Source organism: Pelobates fuscus, chromosome 3 (genome assembly GCF_036172605.1).
Source record: "Pelobates fuscus isolate aPelFus1 chromosome 3, aPelFus1.pri, whole genome shotgun sequence".
NCBI lineage: Eukaryota > Metazoa > Chordata > Amphibia > Anura > Pelobatidae > Pelobates > Pelobates fuscus.
The window spans coordinates 276,522,504-276,540,450 of NC_086319.1; the positions used below are offsets into that span (position 1 = coordinate 276,522,504).

At 43.2% G+C, this 17,947-nt stretch overlaps 1 protein-coding gene across 1 annotated transcript in view; it reads right to left on the minus strand.

The window, feature by feature from the left end:
* FER1L5 (fer-1 like family member 5) overlaps positions 1 to 17,947 on the minus strand; it is a 118,115-nt gene that overhangs the window by 6,176 nt on the left and 93,992 nt on the right. Inside the window, exons 5-6 of the mRNA XM_063448614.1 lie at positions 16,008 to 16,116; positions 1,834 to 1,900 (exon numbers count right to left, since the gene is read on the minus strand). Coding sequence (XP_063304684.1) covers positions 1,834 to 1,900; positions 16,008 to 16,116 — 176 coding nt within the window. The remainder of the gene's footprint in view (positions 1 to 1,833; positions 1,901 to 16,007; positions 16,117 to 17,947) is intronic.

Consider the following 17,947-nt stretch of genomic DNA (forward strand, 5'->3'; position numbering starts at 1 on the left):
TATGTTCTATAAGCTGATATTTTAATTAATTTGTCTAAACAGATATTTTATCTTATTTTAGAGCCAATCAATACAGCTGGATAAATGGTCATGATATGCTAACGTGATATTAATCACACAAATACATTAATGATTATATTGATCCCAGCTGCAGATGGGATGCTATAACCATATATATATTCTTTAATAATTAAGATTTCTAAATATGAAATCAAACATGATTTATCCAGTCATATATCATGCTATTAATTTAAATTAATTAATTAATTGTCTGTATATTTACCAGTTAAGTAGATATTTTCTCATCAGATATCCTCAGGTAGCTAAATGTCATAGATCTCTTTCTCTGCATGGAGTGTGAGAGTTTCTTGGTTACTCTGGTCGCCCGATTCTGCCTGGATCTCTCTGAATCCCCAGAGTGTCGTAATGTGTTTCTCTTCAATCTTTGAATTTTCGAATCTCCCTCTCTTCCCTTGTCTTAACTTTTTAAAGGGAAAAATTCCTTAGGTGATAGCCAATCACAAATGTGGGGTGTGGTTGCCTTCTAGGTAATCATTTTAATTTTCAGACTCTAGATGGCAGTATTGTTCCACTAGACATACCTATCCAGGAAAGAGTTAACTTTTCCTGGTGGCTATTTTTGACGTCATTTACGTTATCTTTATGATGGCTATAACTTATTTTATCTGTCAGATCAAGAGAATTTCTTCAGACCATGCGTCTGCAAATTCTGCTATAATTCCTAAAATTGATAGTTTTTGAACTAAGTTTCACCTTAAACTATAATGGGACGTTGTGCAATATCGAAAGTAAAATTTAATTGTTTAATCTCCTCTGTCACCTAAGTCTGGGAATAGAATTTATTATATTCCATTAGTAATTAGACAGTCTGTCCACCCCCATTCTCAATGTCTTATCTATTTGGTTTGGTTATATACACATTCCATTAAGCTTGGGCAAAGCAGTCAGTCAAAGTGAAAGGATAGAAATGTTGTGTCTCTTTGTTAGCTTGAAGATACAAAATGGAGTCTGGTCTGTTTAGCAATGACTTCAGAATATACACTTTGTATTTCTATCATAGCACAAAATGTCTGCCGATATAAATACCCTGACAATACTTGAGAGCCATGTAAATCCTCGGTATCTCTGCCATAGTCAATCTTTACAACTAGCAGTGATATGCTTGAGAGCTATGTACATCCTCTGTATACCTGTCACATTACAACTGATAGATAAGTATAACGATAAATAGAAAGGAATTAAATACTGATGTATGACGTTAGGACGGACATACAGAGAGCTAGGTCGGTACACCCAGCATCTGTCTGCAATACTAGAACTGACAGTTAAACAGGTAGAGAGGGAGGGGGGGAGAGAGGAGAAAATGGATACAGATAAAGCCACGGTAGACAGAGCTACTAAGTATCTATTGGAAGTAGTACACTGTGTGCTGGGGAGGCTGTTGCCGAATACGGAGATCTCGCAACCCCTGTAATGGTGTACCCCGTGCCTTCGAGGGCACCTAACCCCAACCCCCAAGTTATCAGCCGCTAAAATGATATAGCAAATCAAGATAGAGTGAAAAGAAAAAAGAAAATGAATAGATTAAATGAATAAATATATTAAATAAAGAAGCGCGGTCGCCAGTCTGTGCCCTGCACTAGGGATCCAAAAGTGCAGTACACCCTAATCCTCTGACGCGCGCGTTTCGCTACATTTCTTGTTTTTTTCATTCTCTATTTGGGGTTACCCCCCACTTTCGTGTGTATCTAATGCGGCTCTACTAGTTCGCCTCTTTTTCTTATATCTTTAACAATCAGTTACCTTTCTCACCTTCATGTATATTCACTTTGCCTGTTTTCTCCTTCCAAGTGCATATAACTTTCAAGGTGAGGGTGTTCTGAAATGAAAAGACAGTTACCATATAGTGTATACATGCTTCAGGAAAGAAGAATGGGTATATAACCAGAAGACTTGTTATGTTTTACAAGATTTTGTTACATGAAGAATAATTAAGCACAAAATTCAAACATAAGCAAAGCAAGTAACAGACACCTCCCACACTACCTGTGCTGTTTACTTAATATATTGCCTCAACTTCCTATTGCTCAATTACACCTAGGGAAGGGCTGACAACCTTAGGCCCGGGGGGCAAATTCAGTCAAGTAGCCCATTGCACCATGAGGAGAGTAAAAAAACCTTTCCCATGTGATTGAAAGAGGTTGCAGTCACCTAAACAGACTCACTGACAGGCACACACACACTTGCTGATTTGACACACACTCACTGACAGGCACACGCACACACTTACTGACAGACAGACACACACACAGACAGATACACTGTTACAGGCATACTGACTCACACAGACATATACTTCTACATACACACAGGCATACTGGCTGACACACACACACACACACACAAATATACTGACACACACACACACAGACGACACACACACAGGCATACTGACACACACACACACACACACACACACAGGCATAAAGGCCAGTGCAAGGATTTATAGCTACACAGGCAAAGATGCATTTTGATGCCCCTCCACTTAATAAAAAAATGCGTCTGGCACATACTGGCACACACACAGACATACTGACACACACACAGGCATACAACATACAAACACACACACACAGGCATAAAGGCCGATGCAAGGATTTTTGGCTACACATGCAAAAATACATTTTGACGCCCCCCACTTTAAAAAAAATGCGTCTTTACCTGTGTGTCTTGTAAACCCCTTTTGATTTTCTTACCATCTTTAGTGTATTTTATCCCCCCTTTAGTATGTCCTACACCCTCTTGTGTCTCTTATAACCCCCCTTGTGTATCTCTTTCTTTTCCCAGTCCCGTCATGTGTCTCCCCCGTTTCTTTTTTTTTTTGGTTTATTGTCAATCTTTTATTGAAGCATATTAGATGGGGTACAAAAACAAAGAGAGGGAAATGCAAAAATGGTTTACCATAAAGGGTTAGTACATCAATAGCTTTGGAAAATTAAATTTTCCCGAGTAGTGATGCCTCATTTTTTAATTGTGTTAACTTGTCTTGTAACAAAAGCATGTTGTAGCTAGTATCCATGCCTATCCAGATAGACTATTAAAAAGTAACATTAGACTATGCAATAACTTAGGCACGTAGTAAATAAGTAAAATGTGAGGTCGTAGCAGAAAAAACAACATGTGGTATCAGTAGGGTACATGCTAACATTCCTTGTTCTGTGTTGTTAAACTTTTTTGCTTCACCGTAATACCTAGGTGTAAGGTGGTGACTAGTGTTTAAAATCATAAGCATAAATTGTGCCATCAATAACATGTGGCTTGATATGACGTTTCCACATTGACAGGTATACCTAAATAGGTTGTAGACTATAATAACTTAATATTTGGTATAGTTGCGCTGATGCATTATAGTGTGTGAGACTAAGTTTAAAGTGCTGGGGCTGATTATTTCTTATCGGCAACAGAGTGTGCGTCATAGTAGAGGGTGCAACACTGGGGCAGTCTGAGGGTATCCATTAGGCTAACTTATAAACAGTGATATCCTGGCAGAGTTGACAATACTAGGCTAGGTCCCCAGTTGCCTTCGGTTGAGAGTGTTGTTGGTGGGGCTGCCAGTTGAAGAGGCTAGTTCAGCCTATACCTCTGCTTGGTAGAAACGCAGCGCGGACCGGTAGAGTGGGAAGGGTGGCACTGTCGTTCCGGGAGTTCCACAGGGGTGCGGCACGATGTGGGTTGGCGACGGCCGTCCTCCGGCCCCAGGTCATTATGAAGGCCTGCACCTGTGATCCATCGACTCGGTTACTCAGAGAGGCCGGGTCGTCCCTTCGTCGGGCGCCAAGTGGGGCTTGGGTGTTATGCCGCCGCCAGCGGCAAGCAAGCCTCCGGCGATGTGGTCGGTGTTATGGAGTTTGACTCCATGTGGTCTTCGGCCTGAGAAGGTATTGTGGACGGTCCACCGTAGTAGCCTCCGGTAGGTGATGGAAGCATTGGTCTGATTTGTAAGCACCGCTCCTTCGCCGTTGTGGGTGAAGCTTTGAGCCTTGAGGTAAGTCTTTGGGCTTGACTGGGTTCTTGCAGAGCTGATCTCCGATCTCCCGCTGCCTGTGGATGTTTCGTTGCTTCCGGCCCTCTGTGCGGTTTTATGCCGAGGGAGTCTGTGCTTCCTCCCACCTGACCTTGTGTGGGTGAGCGTGTGGCCCGGTTACCGGCTCAGCGTCTAGGTCCGACGGGAACAGAAGGGCCTCCAGCTTTTCCCAGAAGATTTCCAGTCGATGCTCGGCCTCTGTCAGCTCACTGTGAGTACTGGAGAAGCACACAGCCTCCACCATTTTGGGTGCTTTGTCGTCGCTTGTGGTAAGACCCTGTGTCACCACGGCTTTCTTGCCGGACTGTATCAGGGTCTCCCGAGGATGGACCAGGATGACCCCCACCGGTCCATAGGGGGGGGAACGAGGGTCTGGTCTCCGCTTGTCAACCGCCAGTTCCAGCAGGGGAGCAGCCGTCTCCCTCACGCCGGCCATGTGTGTAGGCCTCACGGAAAAAGCAGGTACAGTAAGCCGTGATCGTAGCCGGGGGTTTCGCCTGTCATCTGGAGGTCATTTTGGATCGAGCAGATCCGTTTTGGCTCTCTAAATCTGTTTATTTATTGCTGCAGAGCAGGAGCTATACGAGTTTGCTTCCTCTGCTCTCAGCGGTCAGGCCCCGCCCCCTCCCCGTTTCTTTTTGCGTGTCTCTTCCACCCCCCCAATCCCACATTTTGTGTCTTTTTCCATGCGATATAGACATAGATATAGATATATAGCAACGCACAACCATACAGGCACAGAGATATGCAGGCACACAATCAAACAAATACAGACACACAGCAATACAATCTACACATACAGGTACAATGTCATACAAACACAGACATACAGACACACACAGAGACATTCAGACACTGTCATACAGACACAGGCACACAAAGACATACATACACAGGCTTATAGTCATACAGATACAGGCATACAGAGCAGGGGCGGATTCAGAGCCTAATCTCAGGAATAGCACTGGTAGTGGGTTGTAGTGTCTGTAATTGAAAAGTTAGGGCATGTAGTAGGGGGCTAGGGGCTGTAGTGGGGGGACAGGGGCTGTAGTGGAGAGTATGAGCTGTAATTGGGGGGTTAGGAATGTATTGGGAGGTAGGGGCTGAAGTAGATTGATGGCAACAATTTGGGAAAGGGGCTGTGGTGGGGAAGATATGGGTTGCAATTGGAGGAGAGGAGCTGTACTGGGGATGTTATGGGGGCTGTGGTTGGGAGGCATGGGGCTGAGGAAGGGGGACAGGAGCTGAGAGGGGGTGGACAGGAGCTGAGGGGCAGGCAGGAGCTGAGAGGGCGGTAGGGACTGGGAGGGGGGGACAGGGGCTGAGAAGAGGGGACAGGGGCTGAGAGGGGGGCAGGGGCTGAGGAAGGGAGACAATGGCAGAGGAAGTGAATAGGGGCTGAGGAATGGGACAGGGCTGAGGAAAGAGGGACAGGGCTGAGGAAAGGGGGACAGGGCTGAGGAAAGGGGGACAGGGCTGAGGAAAGGGGGACAGGGCTGAACAAGGGAACGGGGCTAAGCAAAGGGAGAGGGGCTGGGCAAAGGGACAGGGGGCTGAGTAAGGGGACAGGGATACGGGAGGGGGACAGGGGCTGAGAAAGGGGAACAGGGGCTGAGAAAGGGAAACAGGGGCTGAGAAAGGGAAACAGGGGCTGAGAAAGGGAAACAGGGGCTGAGAAAGGGAAACAGGGGCTGAGAAAGGGGAACAGGGGCTGAGAAAGAGGAATAGGGGCTGAGGAAGTGGATAGGGGCTGAGGAAGGGGACAGGGTTGAGGAAGGGGACATGGGAAGGGGGACAGCGCTGAGCAAGGGGACAGGGGATGAGCAAGGGGACATGGGCTGAGCAAAGGGACATGGGCTGAGCAAAGGGACAGGGGCTGAGCAAAGGGGACAGGGGCTGAGCAAGGGGACAGGGGCTGAGCAAGGGGACAGGGATTGAGTAAGGGGGACAGGGGCTGAAGAGGGGGATAAAAAATAAATTAAGAAAAACTAAAGTGTATTCCCCCCTCCCTGAGTCTTACCTTAGGCCAGGGATGGGTGGGCAGGAGCCAGGAGCATGAGCCAGCATACAGCAATTAGTGGAGTCGGCTGGCCTCTCCTGATGATGCCAGGAGGAGGAGGCGTGACTTCTTCTGCTCTTCTCCCATACTCCCCAGCAGTCCTGGGAGAAGAGCCATGAAAGTCACGACCCCTCCTCCTGACATCATCAGGAGAGGCCAGCCGACTCCACTGGCTGCAGGCTGCAGAGAGAGAGGTAAGTTAAAAAATCAGAGTCCCCAGCCAGAGGAAGGGGATTCGGATTTTTGCGCCCCCTCCTCTGGGGGCCACCTTATGGACGCGTCGGCCCTATATGCGGGGGGGGGGGGAGGGGCATTTTTTTTTTTGCTGGATGCAGACGGACCTGGATTTAGGACGGCCTGAGGGGCAATTGCCTCCCTGTTCCCCATCCCAGCCTGCCCCTGATTACACCTCCCGCTCCTCATTTTATAGTCTCCACCTCATAAGGCATCCAGTAAAGCTGCTTTCTCCTATGAAGAGAAGCATGCATGAAATAACCAATATCCAATTTGCCACCAGTTCTGAGCCACTGAAAACATCTTCATCCATCTACCTTCAGCTACAGTGAGGGAAAAAAGTATTTGATCCCCTGCTTATTTTGAACTCTTGTCCACTGACAAAGAAATGATCAGTCTATAATTTTAATGGTAGGTGTATTTTAACAGTGGAGACAGAACAAAAAAAAATTCAGAAAAACGCATGTCAAAAAAGTTATAAATTGATTTGCATGTGAATGAGTGAAATAAATATTTGATCCCCTATCAATCGGCAAGATTTCTGGCTCCCAGGTGTCTTTAATACAGGCAGTGAGCTGAGATTAGGAGCATTCTCTAAAAGGGAGTGCTTCAAATCTTAGCTTGTTACCTGTGTAAAAGACACCTGTCCACAGAAGCAATCAATCAAATTCCAAACTCTCCACCATGGTCAAGACTAAAGAGCTGTCCAAGGATGTCAGGGACAAGATTGTAGACATACACAAGGCTGGAATGGGCTACAAGACCATCGCCAATGTGAGGATATTTATGGGATAATAATAGTAAATAGTTGAGAATTGCCCACTATTTCAATTCTCAGATCCCAAAGATCGTTATCGTGTAAGTGAAATGTATTCCATATCAATAAAATCACAATTTGTTATAAAAATAGATGCAATTTATTGTGACATTTTAAAATAAGAATAATAAGTAACATGTGTGACAATAATCAATATATATTTAGTATAACATGAGTATGCAATACAATATGGTAATGTAAAAACATTTTCCAATGGCTAAGACAAGATTTATGACTGTCTTCACAGAGAACAAAGAAAAAGTTTCACACAGAGAACAGAATTCCTCAGAGTGCAGCGTAAGGTTGTAAAAGTTTAGCTGACAGTTAGAATAACCCTTTCAATGCTGGCTAGACCTCCTAAGTAATTAAGATCTATTCTTATGTAATTTTAAATAAAATAACATTTATATCAGCTCATTAGTCTTTTCCTGGAACCATCCAATAAAATAAATCTACCATGTTCTATAAGCTGAATTTTACCTTGCCTAAAAAAAATATCTTATCCTATTTTAGAACAAATCAATACTCCTGAATAAATATCACGATATGCTAACATGTGATATGTCACATAAATACATAATTATGGTTTCTATCTGCAGAATAGAAAGTTTAATAATGTACTTCTTATTTAACTAAGATTTCTAAATATCGAAATCTGATCGTGATTTATCCAGTATATATCATGCTATTAGAAAATTTTAATTAAATTAGATTAATTAAATTAAACCAGTATATTTACCAGTTAAAGAGATGTTCTCACCAGATGTTCTCAGGTAGCTAAGTGTCAAGGAATGTTTCTTTCTCGCTCTGACTCTGCTTGCTTCTTACTTAGCCTGCTTCCGACTGCCTTGCCCCTCTCTTGATTACCTCTCTCTTCCCTTTGTCTTAACTTTTTAAAGGGAAAGATTCTCTGTTCGTCACTAGGTAATAGACCAATAGAAAATTGGGGTGTGTGGTTGCCTTTTAGATAGCAACTTAAGTATTTGGTCTATAGAGGGCAGTCTCGTCCCACTAAACATACCTATCCAGGAAAGAGTTAACTTTTCCTGGTGGCTATTTTGACATCATTTAGGCTAATCTATATGGTTGATATAACTCAAGTTTTCTGCCAATTCCAAGCCTTTCCTTGAATTTTCTTCAGACTATGTGTCTCCAATTCCTACTGTAATTTCTAATATGACAGTTCGTAAACTAATTTTGACCCCTTCAATACAATGGGATCTTGTATATAAGAAAGTAAAATTAAATTATGTAATCTTCTCTGTCACAAATGTCTGGGTTTAGAATTTATTCTATTCCATTAGCAATTAGACAGTCTCTTATCACTTGGTTTGTTTATACTATACATTCCTTTAGCTCTGGCAAAGTGGTTAGTTTTACAGAAAGGATAGAAATGTTGTGTCTCTTTGTTAACTTGAAAATAACAAAATGGAGTCTGGTCTGTTCAGAGTGACTCATAATATACACTGTTAATTTCTATCATAGAACAAAATGTCTGCCGATATAAATACCCTGACACCAAGCAGCTTGGTGAGATGATGACAACAGTTGGTGCGATTATTCACAAATGGAAGAAACACAATAACACAATAACTGTCAGTCTCCCTCGGTCTGGTGCTCCATGCAAGATCTCACCTTGTGGAGTTTCAATGATCATGAGAAAAGTGAGGAATCAGCCCAGAACTACACAGGAGGAGGCAGCTGGGACCATAGTCACCAAGAAAACAATTGGTAACACACTACGCCGTAAAGGACTTAAGTCCTTCAGTGCCCGCAAGGTCCCCCTGCTCAAGAAAGGAAATGTACAGGCCCGTCTGAAGTTTGCCAATGCACATCTGAATGATTCAGAGGAGACCTGGGTGAAAGTCTTGTGGTCAGATGAGACCAAAATCACTTACCGTGTTTGGAGGAAGAGGAATGCTGCCTATAACCCAAAGAACACCAACCCCACCGTCAAATATGGAGGTGGAAACATTATGCTTTGGGGATGTTTTTCTGCTAAGGGGACAAGACAACTGCATCGCATCAAAGGGACAATGGATGGGGCCATGTACCATCATATATTGGGTGAGAACCTCCTTCCCTTAGCCAGGGAATTGAAAATAGGTCTTGGATGTGTATTCCAGCAAGACAATGACCCAAAACACACAGCCAAGGCAACAAAGGAGTGGCTCAAGAAGAAGCACATTAAGGTCCTGGAGTGGCCTAGCCAGTCTCCAGACCTTAATCCCATAGAAAATCTGTGGAGTGAGCTGAAGATTCGAGTTGCCAAACGTCAGCCTCGAAACCTTAATGAATTGGAGAGGATCTACAAAGAGGAGTGGGGCAAAATCCCTCCTGAGATGTGTGCAAACCTGGTGGCCAACTACAAGAAACATACACATGCAATATTACCATAAATAGGTAGAAAATTAAAAAGACAAAAATGGTGGACCATAGTGAAATCTGTATGTACAATAAAAAGATAAATAAATAAAAATTGGTCTCACTCACATATTGCTGAGCCTGCTAAAGTGGGCTCAGACTTTAAGCGCCTTGGAATACATAAGGTTGTTGAGATCAGGTACTGGCACCAAATGTAGGATGCTCCACAGAATGCTGGATACTGAATCTTCCCTTGGGGTTACCAAGAAGCCAGAAACAGAATAATGGAAAGTAACCAGGAACAAATTTATTTAATATAAGTATAAGATCTCAAATATACAACAGCACTGACGCGTTTCGACAAACAGTCTTTATCAAAGTGCTTTACAATAGCTTTGGACTACCGTCCGTATTAAATCTTAAAAAAGGCACGTTCTTCTCTATCCACGTGTGTCTTCCGTTTCTTTCCGGTATGTCACTTCCGGTTATGTCACTTCCAGGTCAGTACATCTTTGGTGGGTGACGTATTTCCAGGACGTCCGATCACGTGATCGGCATTAATTCATATCAAAGTTCACTTAAAGTGTCTTTCGTCATTGCGCATGTGTCACGGCTTACCTGAGGAACCAGACAGCAGGACCAGAGTCAATGAACTGACAAAGTTCCCAGAGCGAGGCAGTGCTTATATACCAAGATGATTAAGATCCGCTTCAGGTGGGCTAGATAGACCTGGGCAGCCACGGGTAAAGTCCAGCCCCCAGTGCTGGAGACATGGTGAGAATAAACATAGGCTGAAGCAAGAACTGGAGGGCTACGGCACAGAAGAACCACAGTTCAAATCCCCTGTCGGGCACTTCTGGGGCGGCCACGTCTGGCCGTCTGGATGTAACGGTGAGAGCCGTGACAGCATGTCCTTTAGCTAATAATTGCTATCAGGCATAAAAAAAAAATATATAATCTATTTACTAAACAATTATATAAAAAAAATTATATAAGCTAAAAAATTATACAAATGAATAAATAGGAGGCAAAAGAAGAGCTTAATAGGAGTATATAAAAATATAAATATATTAAAAATAAGCATATCCAATGTACTTTATTAAAACACAAACAATAATAATAATAAAAAATAATAAATAAAATCCATTGAGAAGATAAAAGTAAGGCAAAACTTAAATAAATTTCATTAAAACATGATGTTATTTCAAAATCTATGTTCAAACCTTCAGGGATTAAAGTGTCAAGGTTAAACATCCATTTAATTTCTGCTTTACTTAAGATTTTATCGTTACAACATCCTCTCCAGTGGACTTTAACTTTCTCTAGACCCAAAAATGTTAGTCCTTCTGGGTTACCTCTATGTTTTTCAGCAAAATGTTTTGAAACACTGTGGTTCAAAAATGTATTTATTATAAACCTAAATGTATTTTTCGTGGAGCAAGAAATTTTAGGCAAATTTTAACAAGTAGTTTTTTGGATATTTTTTGTCTCGCTTTAACTTCATTACAATCTACAGACCCAGTTCTAAGAACGTTAAAGCTGATGCCTTTTCTAGGCAATTTGACGTTGAATCGGATCTAGAACAAGAGACATCCCCTATTAGTTCTTAGTATTATTCCATCCACTGTCCTTTCTTTATCGTCCCCTTTGCTCCGTGCTATCATGGCGGCTCAACCCCAGGCACCTTGCAACAAACCTCAAGATAAATTGTTTATTCCATTGCCTGACAGGAAAGAGGTGCTGAAGGTATTCCATGACAATGTGACCGCTGTGCATCCAGGTATTAATAAAACGGTATCCGCCATTTCCAGGTCATTTTGGTGGGAGTCACTCAGGAGGGATATTAAAGATTATGTAGAGGCCTGCGCTGTATGTGCAGTTTCGAAGATTCTTCTTAAACTTCCGTGTGGATTGTTACAGCAACTTCCTATACCCAGTATCCCATGGTCCCATTTATCGATGGATTTAATTGTTGAACTGCCTAGTTCCAATGAGTATAGCAATATGTGAGTGAGACCAATTTGTATTTATCTTTTTATTGTACATACAGATTTCAGATGGTCTACCATTTTTTTTCTTTTTAGGTTTCTACCTATTTATGGTAATATTGCATGTGTATGTTATTTCATGTACAGTACTAGTGTGCTCTTACCGACATTTTGTATTTTTAATTCACTATTCTTGTGTGGTTTGGGTGACCTACACCAGGTGATTGTAGCATTTTGTTCTTCTTTTTAACCCTTTACATGTATTAGTGTTCAACTACAAGAAACGTCTGACCTCTGTGATTGCCGACAAGGGTTTTGCCACCAAGTACTAATAAAAAATACTTATTTCACTCATTGACATGCAAATCAATTTATTACTTTTTTGACACTTTTTTTTTATTTTTTTTTATTTTTTTGGTTATTCTGTCTCTCACTGTTAAAATACACCTACCATTATAGACTGATCAAATCCCGATGCCCGTTGGTCTCTCCTGTGTCCTTGCTTTGGGACTGCTAAAGGTACACCGCCTGCACCGTAAAATCAAGATGGCGGCTGCCCCCTTACTGGACAGGCAGGGCCTGGATACAATCAATTGGCTTCACAGTGGGGGGCGGAGCTTGACCGCCATGCGGAGAAGACGCATAGAACCGGAGCTCCTGCAAAAAAGCAGACCTTCAGCTATCTGGACTGCAATTTAAACACCCGAACCGGGCTATATAGCTGGGGGTTACCACGCTGGGGGTTACCACGGTCAACCACAGCACCCCCACAAGTCTGCTACTACACAAGCCGACCCCGCTGGGTAGAGGCGGGCGGGAGACTGCCACAACGCCCCACACATTCAAGATGGCGGCGATCCTCACCACGCTACCGCAACCAACAAGCGGTCCCACACGCCAAAGCAGCAGGCAGCTAACAAGATCTGTGCAGCGACGGAGCAGCGGAAGCCGAGGAGGTCAGTGTCAACAGCAGTGGAGAATGCCCCACAACAAGCGGCAGAGAGAAATCATACTCACTCTCTCCAGCACTAAGCACCAACACACTGAGCGCACCGGCAGCCGCACGACAGTGAGGCACTAGCCTCGACCCAGGACAGCAAGATTCAACCACAAGAGAAGGAGAGAGCTCGAGTGGCATGGACTGATCCAGGGTTTAAACTCCCCAGTAGAGCGTTGAAAGCTCGGAAGAGGACTGTTTGGCTGCATTCTGCCGAGGCGTTGCGGTGCTCACATACACCAAGCAACTGCTGTCAGGACTATCAGTACCTGTGATACTGAGCTCCCAGTATCAGCAACAACAGATGCAAAAATGCATATACTAGCATATTTAACACTTGAGAAATCTATGTCTTTTACAATAGATGATAGTCCTGACAAGTGCCCTGTGCTTGGTCAGCCTAATGTCATGTCTCTCAATTGCCTAATATGTCACAGGGGTAAAGCACTAGTATACCTAGTTTACCAAGTTATAATTCTCACTCATGTAGTCAACCAACACAACGTAGGATTTATTAACCGCAGGGTTACCGCATCTTGGATCATCACCTTGTTTAACCCCTTAAGGACACATGACATGTGTGACATGTCATGATTCCCTTTTATTCCAGAAGTTTGGTCCTTAAGGGGTTAAACCTAAGATGAGTGTTTTAAACTAATTGATACCAGCATGTTCTGCAAATATGATCTTTTTTTGACTACTCTCCAGGTCATTATCATTAAAAAAAAATGTGCAGTGTATATCCTTACCGAATTAATGATTATTGTTCAAACGTGTGTATATGCTGTTTAGGCATTACATACACATTTGTAACTGCTTATTCTTTGCACGCAAAAAAAAAAAAAAAAGCTTCACAGTGCAATAACTGAATCTATTTTGCCGCGTCTGGATACTATCTTTGACTGCTTCTGGCAGAGAATTCGGGAGCGTTCACAGGCAGCCCTTTCTAAGCAACAGGAGGATGAGGAGGGAGAAAATCTGAGTGGAGCAGGCCTCCTCCGGGTGACGCTATTATCCGCGCACTTACTTACCCTACTGCCAGCCTACCTGGGCGGAGAGCCCCTTGAGGCATAGCCTCCAAGTATCACCCACAAAAGCGGAGGATCAACCGCTGGAAACGGACCTTCCGCTTTACCTGGACGGGGGAAGGACTTGGCCCTTAGAGGTTCCCGAGTAAGTGGTTCGAAGATGCAGGCCCTCTCACAAGCCTGGGGCTGGAGGAGTCCCTTAACCTGCATCGCTGCAGTTGATCCAAACCTGATCTCTCCTGCACCTCACTCGCTCGTGGCGCAGACAGGTATTGGCTGATCTGACTTTTGAGCCCATAATGAGAGCACTCTAACTATGGCTGCAGCAGAGCGGGAGTCACATTAATTGAGCACAGCTATTTTTCTGTTACATCATTTGTATTTTACGTTTTTTATGATAGCCCTACTTATTCATGCCTTTTGCCTTATGCTTTACATAGCAAGGTGTACTATCTCAGTACTATCTGAGTACCAGTGGTCTTATGCATTTAACACCTGGTTTAGATCTAATGCATGTTATTAATCTCTGTCAGTCATTTAAACCTGTCTTATACTACTTGATTTGCAAAAAAAAAACAAAAACATAGAAAAAGAGGTAACTATACTCTATTGAACGATGTTATGTTATACCTTGAATTTCATTGCATACATGCTTATATACCCTGTACCAAACATGACCTCAATAAAATACAGATTAAAAAAAAATCTTCTTTATTGTTTTACCTTTTGCTCGTTTGTTCAATAAATACACAAACATACTCTCATGGATATCAAACAATTGCAAAGACAACACAGGTTTATACAAAAAAAAAATCTTTGCCAATATTAATGTAGGCTATTGTATAATTTGTTGTACTGTATATGTTTTCCATTATATGTATAAGAGTGTGTCTCTATAAGAAAATCTGTCACTGATCCTATTGTTTTAGCAGTTCTAGTAGTTAAGTAAGAACATGAAAACATTTATATCTGTTTCTATAAGGTAAAAGCAACATTGGCTGAATGACTCCATAACAGAGGAGTTCAATCTAATGTTTTCTTCATCTTCATCCATATCTGCCAAATGAGAGGTGTAGAAAGGAGGGCAAATACTGGAGGATGTAAGTTATTGGCTTTCCACAATCAGCAGTTAATATCTATTCTTTTGTCCAGGGAGAAAGAGCATAAACAAGAATATTATCATGTCTTGCTGAGAAACAGGTCAGAATGTAATTCTCTGAGAGTAGGCAGAGGTGACAACGATTAGTCAATGCTCATTTAGATACAGTGAAGGTGACACAGATTACTTGTATTAAACTTCAATTAGATACAGTGAAAGTGACGAGTACTGCTTGTATTAATGTTCAGTTAAATACTAACGTCTGTTGTACCACCCCCACATGTCAAGACAGATGGGAAACATTTCAACTCAACCAAGCCTCTATGAAGCCTAAGAGACCAACTAAAGTGCTGTCACAAGTGCTGCAAAAACAAATACCACAGGAAAACTATGGTATATAGACATTCAATTGATATGTGAAGATGATTGATGACTGCAATGATCCCATCTCTCAAGTTCACCCCCCACAACTGGAGTGTGACAACCTGACAGACACCGGCGTTGCACCACCCCTTATATTATCGCTTACTAAACAAAGTTCTGCTTCCAAACTCCATAACTAATCATAATATGAATCTAGAGCAGGGGTAGGCAACTTTTGGTACTCTAGATGTTGTGGACTACATCACTTATTATGGTCTTAAAGCCATAATAATGGCAAAGAATTAGTGCATAGTATATATATATATATATATATATATATATATATATATATATACACATACTTTTTCCCCCAAAAATTATCTGGGTACGGTTTACTAGGAAAGGCAGTTCATATTCCTGTCTCTTATAAGCCCTCTATTATATTAGGAAATGTCAGGCTTACTCTGAGAAAGAGCTTTGGTTCTGTACATACATTGGGTTTTGTGGGGTGCTGCAATTTTATTATTTGTGCAATATATCTCTAGTCTAGATGGATCGAATTTCTTTCACATTGTTTACAAGTTTACTAAGGGGAAACTGTATTCATTGTATCCAGTCTTGCTACTGTGACAAAAAAATAAACAAACCTAAAAAATCCATTAAAACAATATGGCCTAAATTGCCAAAAATTTAATTCTTGATGTTATAATTTAGTTTTTGATGGTGTTTTCACTCTAAACAGGATACTGCATGTCCTTCTGAATTCTGGACACACAATTACAATTTAAGCACAATTCTCCACATTATTGTCTGGCTTAATGTATCTCCAGTCTCACTTGATAAATCTCTAAATTCGAGGCATGAATTTAAGGTCCAGTCATTATACTGAAAATATAACTACTTAAATATATATAATGGTTATTAGATTAACTAAGTTACAATATGTTTCTTACCATTGTTGGTTTCTTTTTAGGATCTAGCAGCGGGATATCACTGAGCGTCTGTAGCTGTTCCTGTACACTCAGCAGTTCTTTCAGATGTATTTTATTTGAGCCAAAAATGCTGCAAATTAATATGAGACTGAGTAAAAGCAATTAAACTTGGCAGAGTATATGAATGCTAAGATAGTACCTTTCATGTGCTGCCAGAGAGCATATGGAATGCATGTGTGTTAAGTAGGCATTGCTAGGACGGTAAAAAACATAATTACCGTATTTATCGGCGTATAACACGCGCCGGCGTATAACACGCACCTCATTTTAAGAAGGAAATTCCAGGAAATTTCCCCCCCCTCCCATAGTATTCCCCCCCTCATCCCATAGTGTCCCCCCCTTTCCATAGTATTCTCCACCCCCTCCCATAGTATTCTCCACCCCCTCCCATAGTGTTCCCCCCCTCATCCCATAGTGTTCCCCCCCTCATCCCATAGTGTTCCCCCCCTCATCCCATAGTGTCCCCCCCCTCATCCCATAGTGTCCCTCCCCTTTCCATAGTATTCTCCCCCCCCCTCCCATAGTATTCTCCCCCCCCCTCCCATAGTATTCTCCACCCCCTCCCATAGTATTCTCCACCCCCTCCCATAGTGTCCCCCTCCCCTTGTCCCATAGTGCACTTTCCCTTGTCCCATATTTACTTACCTGTCTGCACATCCTTCCCCCTGCCGGTGAGGGATATCGGGGGCACCAGCAACTAACCCCTGGCAAGCTGAAACACCGCATTACCCAGCCGTTCCAAGGCCCAACTCTGCCACTGAACTAAAGATGGCGGCGGAAGCACCTACAAAGGCGACACGAGGCCCACACGCCACACTAGAGGAACGGCTAGATAAGCTGTTCAACAATTTCTGGCGGATGCTACAGGTCAGAGGGGCTCAGTCTCACAGGGAGCAGGGGAGAAAGAATACACCTCCTGACCCTCATGTCCCACCAGCAAACAAGCGGCGATGCAAGTCCAGGGCCCCCGGCACCGTGCAACAGTGGTGGCGGACGACCAACTCACCAGACACCCGCTCACACCCCAAATGGCCCAAAGCCTGCACCAAGCACCCAAGGCGGAGGGGAAAGACCCTGAGACACGGTACACGAACACAGCTGCAGAAACCCCCTCCAAAGGCGGAGCACACCATCTTTCCAGCTCCCGCTCGCGGACCCGAGACCGACCGGAGTGGTGAAAATGTATACACTCCTGGAAAGACCCGGCGGGACGAGCAACTGAGACCGTCAACCCCTGCAGCATCGGTAGTCACGGCGACTAACAGGCCCCCTGCACGGTTAAGAAGCAGTCCGAAACCAAAGAGGGCTCCAGGATACCAGATGGGAACACCACTCACCTACCTCACCAGAGCAGGCATCTACTGCGACAGTGGTACAGAAGAAAAATGAAAAAAGCCCTACTACCTCCTCCCTGCTGGGGAATAACCCACAATTGATAAATAACAAAAAATGAAAAAATGGAACCCCAAAAGGCCCCTAATTGGGAGAGTAGTGGTGAAAAGGGAGTCCCTGCCTTTAATAATCCTAGGGATATAGGGGAATAAAATAGACAGGAAGAAAAGACAGGGTACAAGGATTAGATGTGTAATAGCACATACAAATCCTACCAACTACTAAACAGGGAGATAACCAAACCCAAAGTGGTTGGTATGAATTCCTCCAAACTGCAAAGTGTAAAGGTATAAGTGGGTAGAGGAAGGAGTAAAGGGTAAGGGTGGAGGAACACCTCCAGGGGGGGGAGGGGGGGAGGGGGAAAAAAAACACAAAAATTCCCACAATCAAAACCCCCCAAGCCCCAATCCCAGTAAAGAACCTACTGTCTGAGAGAGGTCCTAACCCTATTTTACCTCGGCACAGTGAACTCCACAAGTGCCTACCTGTTACCCTTCTGTCTCCCTGGC